The 17,077-nt window shown below is 41.0% G+C and overlaps 1 protein-coding gene across 2 annotated transcripts; it reads right to left on the bottom strand.

Annotated features, from left to right (window-relative positions):
* Window positions 1–7,630: 7,630 nt before the first annotated feature.
* LOC110369277 lies at window positions 7,631–15,241 on the bottom strand. 2 transcript variants are annotated; one of them, XM_036144949.1, is made up of 6 exons: window positions 15,115–15,241; window positions 10,086–10,148; window positions 9,796–9,922; window positions 9,552–9,682; window positions 9,136–9,317; window positions 7,631–9,027 (listed from the first exon to the last, which is right to left on the bottom strand). In XM_036144949.1, exons 1-6 carry the CDS (start codon window positions 15,121–15,123, stop codon window positions 8,805–8,807), a joined length of 735 nt encoding a protein of 244 aa, XP_036000842.1. In that variant the 5' UTR covers window positions 15,124–15,241; the 3' UTR covers window positions 7,631–8,804. The 2 variants fall into 2 exon arrangements, with proteins under 2 accessions (XP_036000842.1, XP_036000841.1); XM_036144948.1 differs by lacking the exon at window positions 15,115–15,241 and adding an exon at window positions 14,031–14,190.
* Window positions 15,242–17,077: the final 1,836 nt, after the last annotated feature.

Raw genomic sequence — 17,077 nt, forward strand, 5'->3', positions numbered from 1 at the left:
ACCTGAGCTGCAGATCCTGTGAAGTTTCATTCCCAAAACGTGAAGCAGCTTGGCAGATAAAGATGCTTCTGGCTGATGTCTACAAAAAAATAAATCAGTTAGCAGGTTTCAATATAAAATAGTAAAGGCCAGAAAAAACGAATAAACCTACTTGCAGATATTCGGTGTCTTTTTGCACCATCAGTATGACCCTGTTTCAAGGACAGTGAAGATGGAGGTTTGGCAGGAGCATAGGAACTTTGTTTTGGACACTGATGGTGGAGTCTTTGAAGGATGATGGAAGCTTGACGTTGGAGACCGAGGTCAGGAACAGGCAGGAAACTGAGGGTGTTGGTTTCGAAGGTTGAGGGATACTCTGAAAGAGAATTGAAGATGGTTGGAACAAGGTGTCAATACATTTGATAAACTGTAGAAATCAGCTGTTGGGAGATTTAATAAAGAAGAAATCTGAGATGAAAACTGGAGGAATGGTTTTCTTTCCTTTTGGAGGTGATCGCCTTCTTCAGGATGGATGGAGTATTTGCAGCAGGATAATGTGACATCTGGCATGGAGGCTGAAGGATGGAGATTTTACAAGATGTAAACTCTGCAGGAAAACCAGATTGCTGAATTCAGGTCCTTTTTCTGGCTTCTTCAAGTTGTGAATATCAGTAATAAACTGTAGAGCTTTGGGAGTGTGACTTTGAATATAAACAGGAACTTAACATGTCAAAACTGCATAATAAATGTTGTTGGAAGCTGCGTGTTTTTTAGCGTTTTACCCTGCAGGGGGTGGTGGAGGTTCCTCATATCAGCAGCCAACAAGAGAAATGGAGCACAATTCAAGATGTTCTCCACAGCCTGGAAATGAAAGAAGAATGAGGTTCAGCCTGGGCGGACATCAGAACATCATCTCATCCCATCAAGCAGAGTGAGAGAGAGTCATGCAGCTACTAACCAGAAGACATCCTGAGAGACCTGAGCTGCAGATCCTGTGAAGTTCGGTCCCCAAAACATGAAGCAGCTTGGTAGATAAAGATGCTTCTGGCTGATGTCTACTAAAAAATAAATCAGTTAGCAGGTTTCATTATAAAAAAGTAAAGGCCAGAAAAAACATAGAGGTATAAACCTACTTGCAGATATTTGGTGTCTTTTTGCACCATCAGTATGACCCTGTTTCAAGGACAGTGAAGATGGAGGTTTGGCTGGAGCATAGGAACTTTGTTTTGGACACTGATGGTGGAGTCTTTGAAGGATGATGGAAGCTTGACGTTGGAGACCGAGATCAGGAACAGGCAGGAAACTGAGGGTGTTGGTTTCGAAGGTTGAGGGATACTCTGAAAGAGAATTGAAGATGGTTAGAACAAGTTGTCAATAAATTTAATAAACTGTAGAAATTAGCTGTTGGGAGATTTAATGAAGAAGAAATCTGAGATGAAAACTGGAGGAATGGTTTTCTTTCCTTTTGGAGGTGATCGCCTTCTTCAGGATGGATGGAGTATTTGCAGCAGGATAATGTGACATCTGGCATGGAGGCTGAAGGATGGAGATTTTACAAGATGTAAACTCTGCAGGAAAACCAGATTGCTGAATTCAGGTCCTTTTTCTGGCTTCTTCAAGTTGTGAATATCAGTAATAAACTGTAGAGCTTTGGGAGTGTGACTTTGAATATAAACAGGAACTTAACATGTCAAAACTGCATAATAAATGTTGTTGGAAGCTGCGTGTTTTTTAGCGTTTTACCCTGCAGGGGGTGGTGGAGGTTCCTCATATCAGCAGCCAACAAGAGAAATGGAGCACAATTCAAGATGTTCTGCACAGCCTGGAAATGAAAGAAGAATGAGGTTTAGCCTGGGCGGACATCAGAACATCATCTCATCCCATCAAGCAGAGTGAGAGAGAGTCATGCAGCTACTAACCAGAAGACATCCTGAGAGACCTGAGCTGCGGATCCTGTGAAGTTTGGTCCCCAAAATGTGAAACAGCTTGGCAGATAAAGATGCTTCTGGCTGATGTCTACTAAAAAATAAATCAGTTAGCAGGTTTCATTATAAAATAGTAAAGGCCAGAAAAAACATAGAGGTATAAACCTACTTGCAGATATTTGGTGTCTTTTTGCACCATCAGTATGACCCTGTTTCAAGGACAGTGAAGATGGAGGTTTGGCAGGAGCATAGGAACTTTGTTTTGGACACTGATGGTGGAGTCTTTGAAGGATGATGGAAGCTTGACGTTGGAGACCGAGGTCAGGAACAGGCAGGAAACTGAGGGTGTTGGTTTCGAAGGTTGAGGGATACTCTGAAAGAGAATTGAAGATGGTTAGAACAAGTTATCAATAAATTTAATAAACTGTAGAAATTAGCTGTTGGGAGATTTAATAAAGAAGAAATCTGAGATGAAAACTGGAGGAATGGTTTTCTTTCCTTTCGGAGGTGATCGCCTTCTTCAGGATGGATGGAGTATTTGCAGCAGGATAATGTGACATCTGGCATGGAGGCTGAAGGATGGAGATTTTACAAGATGTAAACTCTGCAGGAAAACCAGATTGCTGAATTCAGGTCCTTTTTCTGGCTTCATCAAGTTGTGAATATCAGTAATAAACTGTAGAGCTTTGGAAGTGTGACTTTGAATATAAACAGGAACTTAACATGTCAAAACTGCATAATAAATGTTGTTGGAAGCTGTGTGTTTTTTAGCGTTTTACCCTGCAGGGGGTGGTGGAGGTTCCTCATATCAGCAGCCAACAAGAGAAATGGAGCACAATTCAAGACCTTCTCCACAGCCTGGAAATGAAAGAAGAATGAGGTTCAGCCTGGGCGGACATCAGAACATCATCTCATCCCATCAAGCAGAGTGAGAGAGAGTCATGCAGCTACTAACCAGAAGACATCCTGAGAGACCTGAGCTGCAGATCCTGTGAAGTTTCATCCCCAAAACGTGAAGCAGCTTGGTAGATAAAGATGCTTCTGGCTGATGTCTACTAAAAAATAAATCAGTTAGCAGGTTTCATTATAAAATAGTAAAGGCCAGAAAAAACGAATAAACCTACTTGCAGATATTCGGTGTCTTTTTGCACCATCAGTATGACCCTGTTTCAAGGACAGTGAAGATGGAGGTTTGGCAGGAGCATAGGAACTTTGTTTTGGACACTGATGGTGGAGTCTTTGAAGGATGATGGAAGCTTGACGTTGGAGACCGAGGTCAGGAACAGGCAGGAAACTGAGGGTGTTGGTTTCGCAGGTTGAGGGATACTCTGAAAGAGAATTGAAGATGGTTGGAACAAGTTGTCAATAAATTTAATAAACTGTAGAAATTAGCTGTTGGGAGATTTCATGAAGAAGAAATCTGAGATGAAAACTGGAGGAATGGTTTTCTTTCCTTTTAGAGGTGATCGCCTTCTTCAGGATGGATGGAGTATTTGCAGCAGGATAATGTGACATCTGGCATGGAGGCTGAAGGATGGAGATTTTACAAGATGTAAACTCTGCAGGAAAACCAGATTGCTGAATTCAGGTCCTTTTTCTGGCTTCTTCAAGTTGTGAATATCAGTCATAAACTGTAGAGCTCTTGGAGTGTGACTTAGAATATAAACAGGAACTTAACATGTCAAAACTGCATAATAAATGGTGTTGGAAACTGCGTGTTTTTTTGCTTTTTACCCTGCAGGGGGTGGTGGAGGTTCCTCATATCGGCAGCCAACAAGAGAAATGGAGCACAATTCGAGACCTTCTCCACGGCCTGGAAATAAAAGAAGAATGAAGTTTAGCCTGGGCGGACATCAGAACATCATCTCATCACATCCAGCAGAGTGAGAGAGAGTCATGCAGCTACTAACCAGAAGACATCCTGAGAGACCTGAGTTGCAGATCCTGTGAAGTTCGGTCCCCAAAACGTGAAGCAGCTTGGCAGATAAAGATGCTTCTGGCTGATGTCCACAAAACAATAAATAAGTTAGCAGGTTTCATTATAAAATAATAAAGGCCAGAAAAAACTTATAAACCTACTTGCAGATATTAGGTGTCTTTTTGTACCATCAGTATGACCCTGTTTCAAGGACAGTGAAGATGGAGGTTTGGCAGGAGCATAGGAACTTTGTTTTGGACACTAATGGTGGAGTCTTTGAAGGATGATGGAAGCTTGACGTTGGAGATCGAGGTCAGGAACAGGCAGGAAACTGAGGGTGTTGGTTTCGCAGGTTGAGGGATACTCTGAAAGAGAATTGAAGATGGTTGGAACAAGTTGTCAATAAATTTAATAAACTGTAGAAATTAGCTGTGGAGAGATTTAATGAAGAAGAAATCTGAGATGAAAACTGGAGGAATGGTTTTCTTTCCTTTTGGAGGTGATCGCCTTCTTCAGGATGGATGGAGTATTTGCAGCAGGATAATGTGACATCTGGCATGGAGGCTGAAGGATGGAGATTTTACAAGATGTAAACTCTGCAGGAAAACCAGATTGCTGAATTCAGGTCCTTTTTCTGGCTTCATCAAGTTGTGAATATCAGTAATAAACTGTAGAGCTTTGGGAGTGTGACTTAGAATATAAACAGGAACTTAACATGTCAAAACTGCATAATAAATGGTGTTGGAAGCTGTGTGTTTTTTAGCTTTTTACCCTGCAGGGGTGGTGGAGGTTCCTAATATTGGCAGCCAACAAAAGAAATGCAGCACAATTCAAGATGTTCTCCACAGCCTGGAAATGAAAGAAGAATGAGGTTTAGCCTGGGCGGACATCAGAACATCATCTCATCACATCAAGCAGAGTGAGAGAGAGAGTCATGCAGCTACTAACCAGAAGACATCCTGAGAGACCTGAGCTGCAGATCCTGTGAAGTTTCATCCCCAAAATGTGAAGCAGCTTGGCAGATAAAGATGCTTCTGGCTGATGCCCACAAGAAAAAATTAATTATAAGCAAGTGAAGACCAGAAAGACTGTGGAGGTATAAACCTACCTGCAGATGTTGGGTGTCTTTTTTGCACCATCAGTATGACCCTGTTTTGAGGAGACTGAAGCTGGAGGTTTGGCTGGAGGATGGAAACCGTAGTGGAGACTGAGGCTTGTGGTTGCCAAAATGATGTAAACTCTTTGGCTTAAACTGAGGAAGGAGCTTCAGTTGGAGCAAGTTATGAATATATTTATATATTTGATGACTGTAGAACTTTGTCAGGAAGACTTTACGTATAACTGAGTGAAGGGCAAAAATACCCCAAAAAAACAGTTGAGGTACAAACCTACCTGCAGACGCTGGGTGTCATTCTGCAACATCAGTTGGACCCATTTTCCAGGAGACTGAACCATGAGATTTGGCAGAGTGATTTAAACTCTAAAGTGGTAACTGATGGTGGAGCTTTTGCAGGATGATGTAAACTCTGCGGTGGAGACTGAGGGTGGAGCTTTTGCAGGTTGATGTAAACTCTGCGGTGGAGACTGAGGGTGGAGCTTTTGCAGGTTGATGTAAACTCTGCGGTGGAGACTGAGGGTGGAGCTTTTGCAGGATGATGGAAACTCTGCGGTGGAGACTGAGGGTGGAGCTTTTGCAGGATGATGGAAACTCTGCGGTGGAGACTGAGGGTGGAGCTTTTGCAGGATGATGTAAACTCTGCTGTGGAGATTGAGGGTGGATATTTTGCAGGATGATGTAAACTCTGCGGTGGAGATTGAGGGTGGAGCTTTTGCAGGATGATGGAAACTCTGCGGTGGAGACTGAGGATGGAGCTTTTGCAGGTTGATATAAACTCTGCGGTGGAGATTGAGGGTGGAGCTTTTGCAGGATGATGGAATCTCTGTGTTTGAGATTGAGGGTGGAGCTTTTGCAGGATGATGGAAAGTCTGCAGTGGAGACTGAGGGTGGAGCTTTTGCAGGATGATGGAATCTCTGCAGTGGAGATTGAGGGTGGAGCTTTTGCAGGATTATGTAAACTCTGCGGTGGAGACTGAGGGTGGAGCTTTTGCAGGTTGATATAAACTCTGCGGTGGAGATTGAGGGTGGAGCTTTTGCAGGTTGATGGAAACTCTGCGGTGGAGATTGAGGGTGGAGCTGCTTTTGCAGGTTGATGGAAACTCTGCGGTGGAGACTGAGGGTGGAGCTTTTGCAGGATGATGTAAACTCTGCAGTGGAGACTGAGGGTGGAGCTTTTGCAGGATGATTTAAACTCTGCGTTTGAGATTGAGGGTGGAGCTTTTGCAGGATGATGGAAACTCTGCGGTGGAGACTGAGGGTGGAGCTTTTGCAGGATGATGTGAACTCTGCTGTGGAGATTGAGGGTGGAGCTTTTGCAGGATGATGTAAACTCTGCTGTGGAGATTGAGGGTGGAGCTTTTGCAGGTTGATGTAAACTCTGCGGTGGAGACTGAGGGTGGAGCTTTTGCAGGATGATGTAAACTCTGCGGTGGAGATTGAGGGAGGATCTTTTGCAGGATGATGTAAACTCTGCGGTGGAGATTGAGGGTGGAGCTTTTGCAGGATGATGTAAACTCTGCGGTGGAGATTAAGGGTGGAGCTTTTGCAGGATGATTGAAACTCTGCTTTTGAGATTGAGGGTGGAGCTTTTGCAGGAGGATGGAAACTCTGCGGTGGAGCTTTTGCAGGATGATATAAACTCTGCGTTTGAGATTGAGGGTGGAGCTTTTGCAGGATGATTGAAACTCTGCTTTTGAGATTGAGGGTGGAGCTTTTGCAGGATGATTGAAACTCTGCTTTTGAGATTGAGGGTGGAGCTTTTGCAGGATGATGGAAACTCTGCGGAGGAGACTGAGGGTGGAGCTTTTGCAGGTTGATGTAAACTCTGCGGTGGAGACTGAGGGTGGAGCTTTTGCAGGATGATGTAAACTCTGCGGTGGAGATTGAGGGAGGATCTTTTGCAGGATGATGTAAACTCTGCGGTGGAGATTGAGGGTGGAGCTTTTGCAGGATGATGTAAACTCTGCGGTGGAGATTAAGGGTGGAGCTTTTGCAGGATGATTGAAACTCTGCTTTTGAGATTGAGGGTGGAGCTTTTGCAGGAGGATGGAAACTCTGCGGTGGAGCTTTTGCAGGATGATATAAACTCTGCGTTTGAGATTGAGGGTGGAGCTTTTGCAGGATGATTGAAACTCTGCTTTTGAGATTGAGGGTGGAGCTTTTGCAGGATGATTGAAACTCTGCTTTTGAGATTGAGGGTGGAGCTTTTGCAGGATGATGGAAACTCTGCGGAGGAGACTGAGGGTGGAGCTTTTGCAGGTTGATGTAAACTCTGCGGTGGAGACTGAGGGTGGAGCTTTTGCAGGATGATGGAAACTCTGCGGTGGAGACTGAGGGTGGAGCTTTTGCAGGTTGATGGAAACTCTGCTTTTGAGATTGAGGGTGGAGCTTTTGCAGGATGATTGAAACTCTGCTTTTGAGATTGAGGGTGGAGCTTTTGCAGGATGATTGAAACTCTGCGTTTGAGATTGAGGGTGGAGCTTTTGCAGGATGATTGAAACTCTGCTTTTGAGATTGAGGGTGGAGCTTTTGCAGGATGATTGAAACTCTGCTTTTGAGATTGAGGGTGGAGCTTTTGCAGGTTGATGTAAACTCTGCGGTGGAGACTAAGGGTGGAGCTTTTGCAGGAGGATGGAAACTCTGCGGTGGAGCTTTTGCAGGATGATTTAAACTCTGCGTTTGAGATTGAGGGTGGAGCTTTTGCAGGATGATGGAAACTCTGCGGTGGAGACTGAGGGTGGAGCTTTTGCAGGTTGATGTAAACTCTGCGGTGGAGACTAAGGGTGGAGCTTTTGCAGGATGATGGAAACTCTGCGGTGGAGACTGAGGGTGGAGCTTTTGCAGGTTGATTTAAACTCTGCGTTTGAGACTGAGGGTAGAGCTTTTGCAGGTTGATTTAAACTCTGCGTTTGAGACTGAGGGTGGAGCTTTTGCAGGATGATATAAACTCTGCGTTTGAGATTGAGGGTGGAGCTTTTGCAGGTTGATGGAAACTCTGCGGTGGAGACTGAGGGTGGAGCTTTTGCAGGTTGATGGAAACTCTGCAGTGGAGACTGAGGGTGGAGCTTTTGCAGGATGATTTAAACTCTGCGTTTGAGATTGAGGGTGGAGCTTTTGCAGGATGATTGAAACTCTGCTTTTGAGATTGAGGGTGGAGCTTTTGCAGGATGATTGAAACTCTGCTTTTGAGATTGAGGGTGGAGCTTTTGCAGGATGATGAAAACTCTGCGGAGGAGACTGAGGGTGGAGCTTTTGCAGGTTGATGTAAACTCTGCGGTGGAGACTAAGGGTGGAGCTTTTGCAGGAGGATGGAAACTCTGCGGTGGAGCTTTTGCAGGATGATTTAAACTCTGCGTTTGAGATTGAGGGTGGAGCTTTTGCAGGATGATGGAAACTCTGCGGTGGAGACTGAGGGTGGAGCTTTTGCGGGATGATCTAAACTCTGCGTTTGAGATTGAGGGTGGAGCTTTTGCAGGATGATGGAAACTCTGCGGTGGAGACTGAGGGTGGAGCTTTTGCAGGTTGATGTAAACTCTGCGGTGGAGACTGAGGGTGGAGCTTTTGCAGGTTGATGTAAACTCTGCGGTGGAGACTGAGGGTGGAGCTTTAGCAGGATGATTTAAACTCTGCGTTTGAGACTTAGGGTGGAGCTTTTGCAGGATGATGGAAACTCTGCGGTGGAGATTTAGGGTGGAGCTTTTGCAGGATGATGGAAACTCTGGCGGTTAAGACCGAGGGTGGAGTGTTTGCAAGTTGATTGAAAATGTTCATTTGATAATGAGGGTAGAGGTTTTTTAAGAAAATCAAAACTATTTACAAAATGTGTGTTTTGCAGTGAGCAAAGCTCTCAAAGCAGTTTCTGATCTCATTGCTTGGGCAGCTTGGGCAGCTTTGGTTTAGGCTCCTCAGAAACGTCCACATCATAAAGGGGAGCATACGTCCCGCTCCCGTAGGACACAGACACTGTTGTCAGCCCATCTTCACCTACAGTGCTGGTGAAGGTGGGCTTGTTCAACCTTTCCCACAGCGCCTGTTTGATGCACTGCCCCAGAGCCAAACTGTATGGACGCAGGCGGCCAGTTTTGTACCTTTATGACGGAAAATAAATTGAACAACACGGATTAAGTTATATCCTTGAGTTTAAAATTGTATGGTCACATAAAAGTAAAAACTTCCACCTTTTCCTTCAGACTAACCTCCGCCTACTTTCAACCACTTCTTGGTAGATCTGCCGGTACTCCTCTACGGTGTGGTTGTGGATCATCAGGGGCTCATCATCAAGTACCACCGAAGTGGAGGGCTCAGGAAGGGGGCGCTGTGGAGAAGAGGGGCCTGCAGGGAGTTGGCAGGGATGGGCTGCCTCGGTACATTTCCTCTCCTGGGGAAGATCGACAAAGTCAGAAGTGTGAAAGTGATCACCGGCTACTAATCACCTGCATCATTATTAAAGTCAAATTTCAATATAAACTTGAACTGAAATTACCTCTTAAAAAATCTACAGTATAATTATTTATTTAGATATTTCACTTCAAAAGAGTAAACCTTAAGCTCTGTCGCTTGTTGTCAATCTACAACTACACAAGTTTTATAGATAATCAATGTGAAATTAAACCTTAGAGGTGGACGGCTCAGGAACAGCGGAACCAGAAGCGGTGGACAGCTCAGAAACAGCGGAACCAGAAGCGGTGGACGGCTCAGGAGCAAAAGAACCAGGAGCAGTGGACACCTCAGGAACAGAGATCCCTGTTGCGGATGTGTTACGTATTATGAGATTACAGAGGCTGGACTGAGAAAAGCAGTTAACATTGGAAATTACAGATGCACAACAGAATCTGGAGACACAGAGCCTGACATACTTAGATGCTCAGCAGCAGCGGCACCTGCAGCAGGTTTGCAGGGACGGGGTGCCTTGGTACGCTTCCTCTTAGGGGGAAGGTCGGCAGAATCTGGAGAGCGCAAGCGCTTCCCAGCTAATCTAGTCACCTTGAGTGGATTGGTGTCAGAAAAGCAGTTCAAAGTTAATAACACTCAGAAATAATATGTATTAAAAACACGCAGCACATCTTACATTTATTAGTAATTTCTTCGTCAGCATTTTTGATTTAGATCTTTATTGCTGTCGTTTAAAGCAAGAACTGTTGTGTACCTGCTCATCCTGGCAGCACAGACAAACTCTGGCAGTCCTAGTTGCTGAGGATCTTCTTGGTCTCTGGTTGTCATGAGGACAGACAAAGAACAGTAAAATGGATAGGACACGTTAGACTGAGGCTACATCCGTGCAAGAGTGCAGCACATTTGATTTTTACACATTTCTCCAAAAGCATCTATTTTATAAGAATTTACACGCAGTGTTGGGGAAGAAGCCATATACTTTGAACCTTTGAATATATAATGATGATTTTCTTCATTAGGCCATGCTGTTCATATACCTTATTTCATAATTTTCAGATCCTCCAATTAAACTGCCAACGGGTCACTAGTGACCCATCAGAATATATTTTTGACTTCAAGGCCATGTAGTTCCTACGGCAGACCTCTATTGTAACTAACTATTGTTTTTAAGATGGTCATCTGGGCCCTCCTCCTTTGAATGACACCTCCTTTGACCAACTATGTTGATCCACAGTTTGTCTACAGCTACTGTTATTCACCATAGCTCATTTCTCAAAACCCTCCCTCCTCCTGTTTTGAGGTACGTTGCTCAGACCACTCAGTTTAAACGGTCATTGTGACATGTGGAGATGTTAGCTAGTGAAACTACCATCACGTGGAAGTATCGCTTGTGGCGCAGGACATTTCAAACTCCATAGCATGAGCATGCGTAAAGCTCATCCGGTTGGTGCGCTCTAGGTGCATCCTTGTGTGTAAAAGTCAGCTGTTGGTGTGAGACGTACATTTTCCCCAGGAAATATGTGTAAAGCTTCTGGGAAGACCCAAAAAAGCAACAGAAGAAGCAGTGGTGTTTGTCACAGGAGTGACAATGATTTTTCTGATTACTTATATGAAAAGCTTTGGAGAGTGCCTTTTATTTGTCTCTCAAATTGGAACCTGTCACACCAAAGACAGGCTTCCTTATTTTTCTTGCTAGAATCTCCTTGCCTCAGCCTGCAGCTGCATGTTGAAGAAAGAAACAGGAAAACGAGCCAATACTTGGACAAATATTGTGTGCTCCAGCTTCATTAACTAAAAACAGGTTACCAGAACACCGTACTGGACTACTCAGTTTAAAATTTTAAGTGTATGCTTAACACACCTTAACAGAGACACCAAGCTTTTGCCTCTGCTCCAAAGGGTTCAAAAGCAGCATCTACTTTAGTTTGGGTATTTCTTTAAAGCATTTTTGTTAAGGGCTTAATCGATTGATATCCTAAGTTACACAGTAACAAAAAATATTTGGTATTTACCAGATCCATGTTTGTTTTTTTGTACAGAATCTTTCTTTATCTGGCCCCTAATTGCATAACGTGATCATACTTTCATACAGGATATTTACACTATTAGTGTTATCTGGTCTACTGATTAACCAAACAGGCAGGTGACATGAAAATTATATAAGAGGTAAATGTATGGAGGACCAAAATTAAAAGAATTAAAAAAATAAAGGTAAAAATATAAAATGTTCCAATAAATAAGCTGATAGCCTTAAAATCTGACAGCTTAATTTTAAATCTTACCAGTAAAATGTGGTCGGAATAACTGATTTTATTGTTATATTGATAAAGTTTAAGAAAACGTCTTTCTGTTTGAACAAAAGTTTGTTTACATTTAAGAGCAATGATGCACTTGCTGAGCAATCGCCATGTGGAATAAAACCAGACTGTAAGTTTAAAGCCACTGCAATGTGAGACTTTTACAAGCCCAAGGGGACTGCCCCTCACAGCAGGGTGTGCCAACACCACTTTGAACCTATACTATAACTACGGTTTGTTTTAAACATAATGCTTGTTTTTGTTTCACTCCGCCATCGTTTTATAGTGCTAAACAGCGTTAGCACATCATTATTCACCATATTTATTGGTGTTTTGTGTAACTTTAGACCAACAAGCGAATGTTCAATCGATTCCTGGAGAAATAATTGCACTAATAAAATCAAGTTTCCTAAAGGTATTGATTTTACTGAGCAAATCATTCTTTAAAAGGTTAGTTTCTCAATTAATGTTTTATAAAATTCAGATTTGCCTTATGAATGGGTTGAAATACATACCAAAGGTTGCTCTAAATTGTTAAACTAATTTGATCTCAATCCATGTTCTTTAAGAAAATAACTTTGGTTCTCTGACTTAGACCTGCAGTGAACCGGGATTCACTGAATCATTCTGATGTTGGTTTTCAACTATTGCATTTGTTCTTTGTTTCAACATAGTTTCTTGGCTTCCTTTTATCTCAATTTTGCTTAGTAGTTTAGTTAAGTTTCACTTGCCTAGCAGAGAGGATTTGTTGATTGAAATGTATGTTTAATTCAGGTAAACAACATTCTATAATAGTGTTCTCTGGATGTTCATTTGTTTCTGCTAGTACATTCTTGAACTTGAAGAGAAATTGTAACTCATTGATTCTATATGTATGCAGAGATTACTGTTAAAAGAATGCAGTCCTTGAATAATTCTCCCTCTATTGCCCTAATATCAGTTTGGGCAGATATTCACCAGATAACACCTCACAGACTGAGGGTTATTTATTAAAAATGAAATAACTTGCGTAATGGCACAGCACACCTGAGTCTGTTTGTGTTTAAGTGAAAATGCAAGGACCCCCATGAGAATTGAGATGATGCATCTCAAGGGACTATCAATTCAATAAACAAACAATGATACATTATTAACTGGAGTAATAGCAACATAATCATTAAGGAAGTTTAAATTCTAAATTTGGTATTTTCACAGATCAGCAGAAAATAACTAAATGTGTTTTGTTTTAAATGTCTTACCTTTGTCATATAAAGTTATTCAAGTCCAGCCAGAAAATGACGGCCCTCTACATTTAGACCAGCAAGAAAATTACATTGTTTTACCTTTAGTTTACCTGAATATTAACTTCTACTTTACTGTATAGTTTTAAAGCTTTTCTTATCAAAATAGCAGAAAACCTTCCTTTTTTTTTATTAAATTAACATAAAACACAGCACAGGATACACTTACACAGTTAGTGTAACAACCCAAAATTCTCCCTCCCCTCACCCCTACTCACACACATTCACATTCTTTCACACAAAAAGTTGTTTCCTGCCATATTAATATTCTTGTACCTACAATATGTATCAATGCAGTCTGCAAGGGATAAAGTCGGGGAAGCACTGCCCTAAACCAGTGTCTCTCGGAAAACCACATCAACTGCAAAAAGGTTGTGTGACCTGCTGGTCCACTGACATATTAACTAACAGTTTATATGTGTTAAATTAATTACTTTCAAATTTATATATATGTTTTTTTTATTTTGTTTCCCTTTTTTTTAGTTTGTGTTTTTTTTCTTTTCTTGTTTTTTCAAAAAATAAATGGACACCATCTCCACCAAACCAGGTTGTGAGCAAAATTAGTTGGATTAAAAGGTTCTTAAACCAGGTCCAGAAAAGATTATGTCCCTGTCAGGCTCCGCAACACACACCTTAATTCATACAAATTAGCACTACATGCATATAATCTGTAATCAAAATTACATTTTCAAAATAAGCATTTGAGAACTTCCCATCTAATTTTATGTTTTCTGACATTATTATTGGTTTCATCCATATAATTTCTAAAGTTAAAAAATGCTGAATAAATGTTTTAAAGAAAGTAATACTAAGTAAGAATTTATTTTTGGCTTTAAAAATAAACCTTTTACCGAGTACAATGATTAATCACCTAAATCATGACTGTTAATAAACTCTCCAAGTAAGACAGAAACCACATCAAGCTTCATAGACAAACCAATCATTAAACACATTTTTTCAACTTTCACCAAAAACAGAGACACAATATGACAATACCAAAACAAATGCAGGGTGGATTCAGACTCCTGACAACAATAGCAGCAAACTTTGAGAACAGGTAAAAGTCACAATCCATAAAACACAATAAAACTAAATCAGACTATTAAAGAACTCAAATCTCACATTTTCCATGTTGAAAGTTTCTCGTTTCAGATTCTGGGAGACGTTCAGGAAGCCAAATGTCCTCAGAATATCTGATTGCTTCACAAAAAGCGTTGAGGAAAGGTGCAGAAAACTTTCTGTCTTGAGTAGCAAAATTTTGTTTGAGTTCAAAAGGAAAGATGCATCTGAGTTTTGTTTGTGTTTAAGTGAAAACGCAACGATGCACCTTAGAAGGAGCCGTAGCAACATAACAATTCTGTAGGAGTCTTTTAAATTTGCATCTTTTCACAGATCAGCAGACAACTAAACGTGTTTTGTTTTAAATGTCTTACCTTTGTCATATAAAGTTATTTCAGGTCCAATTAAAACCCAAATTTAAATCAAGGGAATATCTGTCAATGAAAAAGTTAAGCAGCTTTGCTGCGTCCACCACCAAAATGTCCTGCATTATATTTGATTAACTCAGCGAACATGTTGCATTTCTTTTTATACCTTTGACTCACCTGTTTGTCAGCAGATTGTCTGAGTTTAAATATCAGGCATAAAAGAACTAAAAGACATTATATGACTGCCTTGCTGCTGCCGTGACTCCTGCAGCTCACCTACCAGATGAGGAGCTTTAGTTTACTGGAGACCTGGTGTTCAGAGTTACAGAACACCTTTAACATGTGATCAGCTGACCTGCTGCTTCATTATACAGATTAACAGATGAGACGCTGCTTCAAATATTCACCTGCTAGAAAACCTTTGTCTCTCCATAAATACTGACTGGAAATCACAAGACATGTTCCTAATGATGCTGGTTTTCAGGAGTCAGAACATCAAATCAATGTTTAAGATTAAAATTCATTTCAGTATCAAACAAGCTGTTTTAGTACAAACCTGACAGTCAGCATCATTACAGAAAATGATGGCCCTCTATGTTCAGACCAGCTTCAAAATGACATTGTTTTCCCTTTAGTCTGCCTCAATATTAACTTCTATTTTACTGTATAATTTCAAAACCTTTCTTATCAAAATGCCAATGAACTTTGAAAATAGTAAAAGTCACAATCAATAAAACACAATCAAACTAAATCAGACTTTTAAAGAATTCAAATCTCACATTTTCCATGTTGAAAGTTTCTCGTTTCAGATTCTGGGAGACGTTCAGGAAGCCGAATGTCCTCAGAATATCTGTTTGCTTCACAAAAAGCGTTGAGGAAAGGTGCAGAAAATTTTCTGTCTTGAGTAGCAAAATGTTGTTTGAGTTCAAAAGGAAAGATGCATCTGAGTTTGTTTGTGTTTAAGTGAAAACGCAACGATGCGCCTTAGAAGGAGCCGTAGCAACATAACAATTCTGTAGGAGTCTTTTAAATTTGTGTCTTTTCACAGATCAGGAGACAACTAAACGTGTTTTGTTTTAAATGTCTTACCTTTGTCATATAAAGTTATTTCAGGTCTAATCAAAACCCAAACTTAAATCAAGTTAATATCTGTCAATGAAAAAGTTAAGCAGCTCTGCTGCGTCCACCACCAAAATGTCCTGCATTATATTTGATTAACTCAGCGAACATGTTGCATTTCTTTTTATACCTTTGACTCACCTGTTTGTCAGCAGATTGTCTGAGTTTAAATATCGGGCATAAAAGAACTAAAAGACATTATATGACTGCCTTGCTGCTGCCGTGACTCCTGCAGCTCACCTACCAGATGAGGAGCTTTAGTTTACTGGAGACCTGGTGTTCAGAGTTACAGAACACCTTTAACATGTGATCAGCTGACCTGCTGCTTCATTATACAGATTAACAGATGAGACGCTGCTTCAAATATTCACCTGCTAGAAAACCTTTGTCTCGCCATAAATACTGACTGGAAATCACAAGACATGTTCCTAATGATGCTGGTTTTCAGGAGTCAGAACATCAAATCAATGTTTAAGATTAAAATCCATTTCAGTATCAAACAAGCTGTTTCAGTACAAACCTGACAGTCAGCATCATTACAGAGAATTACGGCTCTCTATGTTCAGACCAGCTTGAAAATGACATTGTTTTCTCTTTAGTTTGCATGAATATTAACTTCTATTTTACTGTATAGTTTCAAAACCTTTCTTATCAAAATGCCAATGAACTTTGAAAATAGTAAAAGTCACAATCAATAAAACACAATCAAACTAAATCAGACTTTTAAAGAATTCAAATCTCACATTTTCCATGTTGAAAGTTTCTCGTTTCAGATTCTGGGAGACGTTCAGGAAGCCGAATGTCCTCAGAATATCTGTTTGCTTCACAAAAAGCGTTGAGGAAAGGTGCAGAAAATTTTCTGTCTTGAGTAGCAAAATTTTGTTTGAGTTCAAAAGGAAAGATGCATCTGAGTTTGTTTGTGTTTAAGTGAAAACGCAACGATGCACCTTAGAAGGAGCCGTAGCAACATAACAATTCTGTAGGAGTCTTTTAAATTTGGTCTTTTCACAGATCAGGAGACAACAACTAAACGTGTTTTGTTTTAAATGTCTTACCTTTGTCATATAAAGTTATTTCAGGTCTAATCAAAACCCAAACTTAAATCAAGTTAATATCTGTCAATGAAAAAGTTAAGCAGCTCTGCTGCGTCCACCACCAAAATGTCCTGCATTATATTTGATTAACTCAGCGAACATGTTGCATTTCTTTTTATACCTTTGACTCACCTGTTTGTCAGCAGATTGTCTGAGTTTAAATATCGGGCATAAAAGAACTAAAAGACATTATATGACTGCCTTGCTGCTGCCGTGACTCCTGCAGCTCACCTACCAGATGAGGAGCTTTAGTTTACTGGAGACCTGGTGTTCAGAGTTACAGAACACCTTTAACATGTGATCAGCTGACCTGCTGCTTCATTATACAGATTAACAGATGAGACGCTGCTTCAAATATTCACCTGCTAGAAAACCTTTGTCTCTCCATAAATACTGACTGGAAATCACAAGACATGTTCCTAATGATGCTGGTTTTCAGGAGTCAGAACATCAAATCAATGTTTAAGATTAAAATCCATTTCAGTATCAAACAACCTGTTTCAGTTCAAACCTGACAGTCAGCATCATT

Source organism: Fundulus heteroclitus, chromosome 13 (genome assembly GCF_011125445.2).
Source record: "Fundulus heteroclitus isolate FHET01 chromosome 13, MU-UCD_Fhet_4.1, whole genome shotgun sequence".
In the NCBI taxonomy this organism is placed as follows: Eukaryota; Metazoa; Chordata; class Actinopteri; order Cyprinodontiformes; family Fundulidae; genus Fundulus; species Fundulus heteroclitus.

Excerpts from the sequence above, each read along its gene's own strand:
- LOC110369277 (XM_036144949.1), bottom strand. Across the intron at positions 9,923-10,085 it reads TGTGCTGCCAGGATGAGCAG|GTGACTAGATTAGCTGGGAA; the intron begins GTACACAACAGT and ends AATCCACTCAAG. Across the intron at positions 9,028-9,135 it reads GTGGTTGAAAGTAGGCGGAG|GTACAAAACTGGCCGCCTGC; the intron begins GTTAGTCTGAAG and ends TCCGTCATAAAG.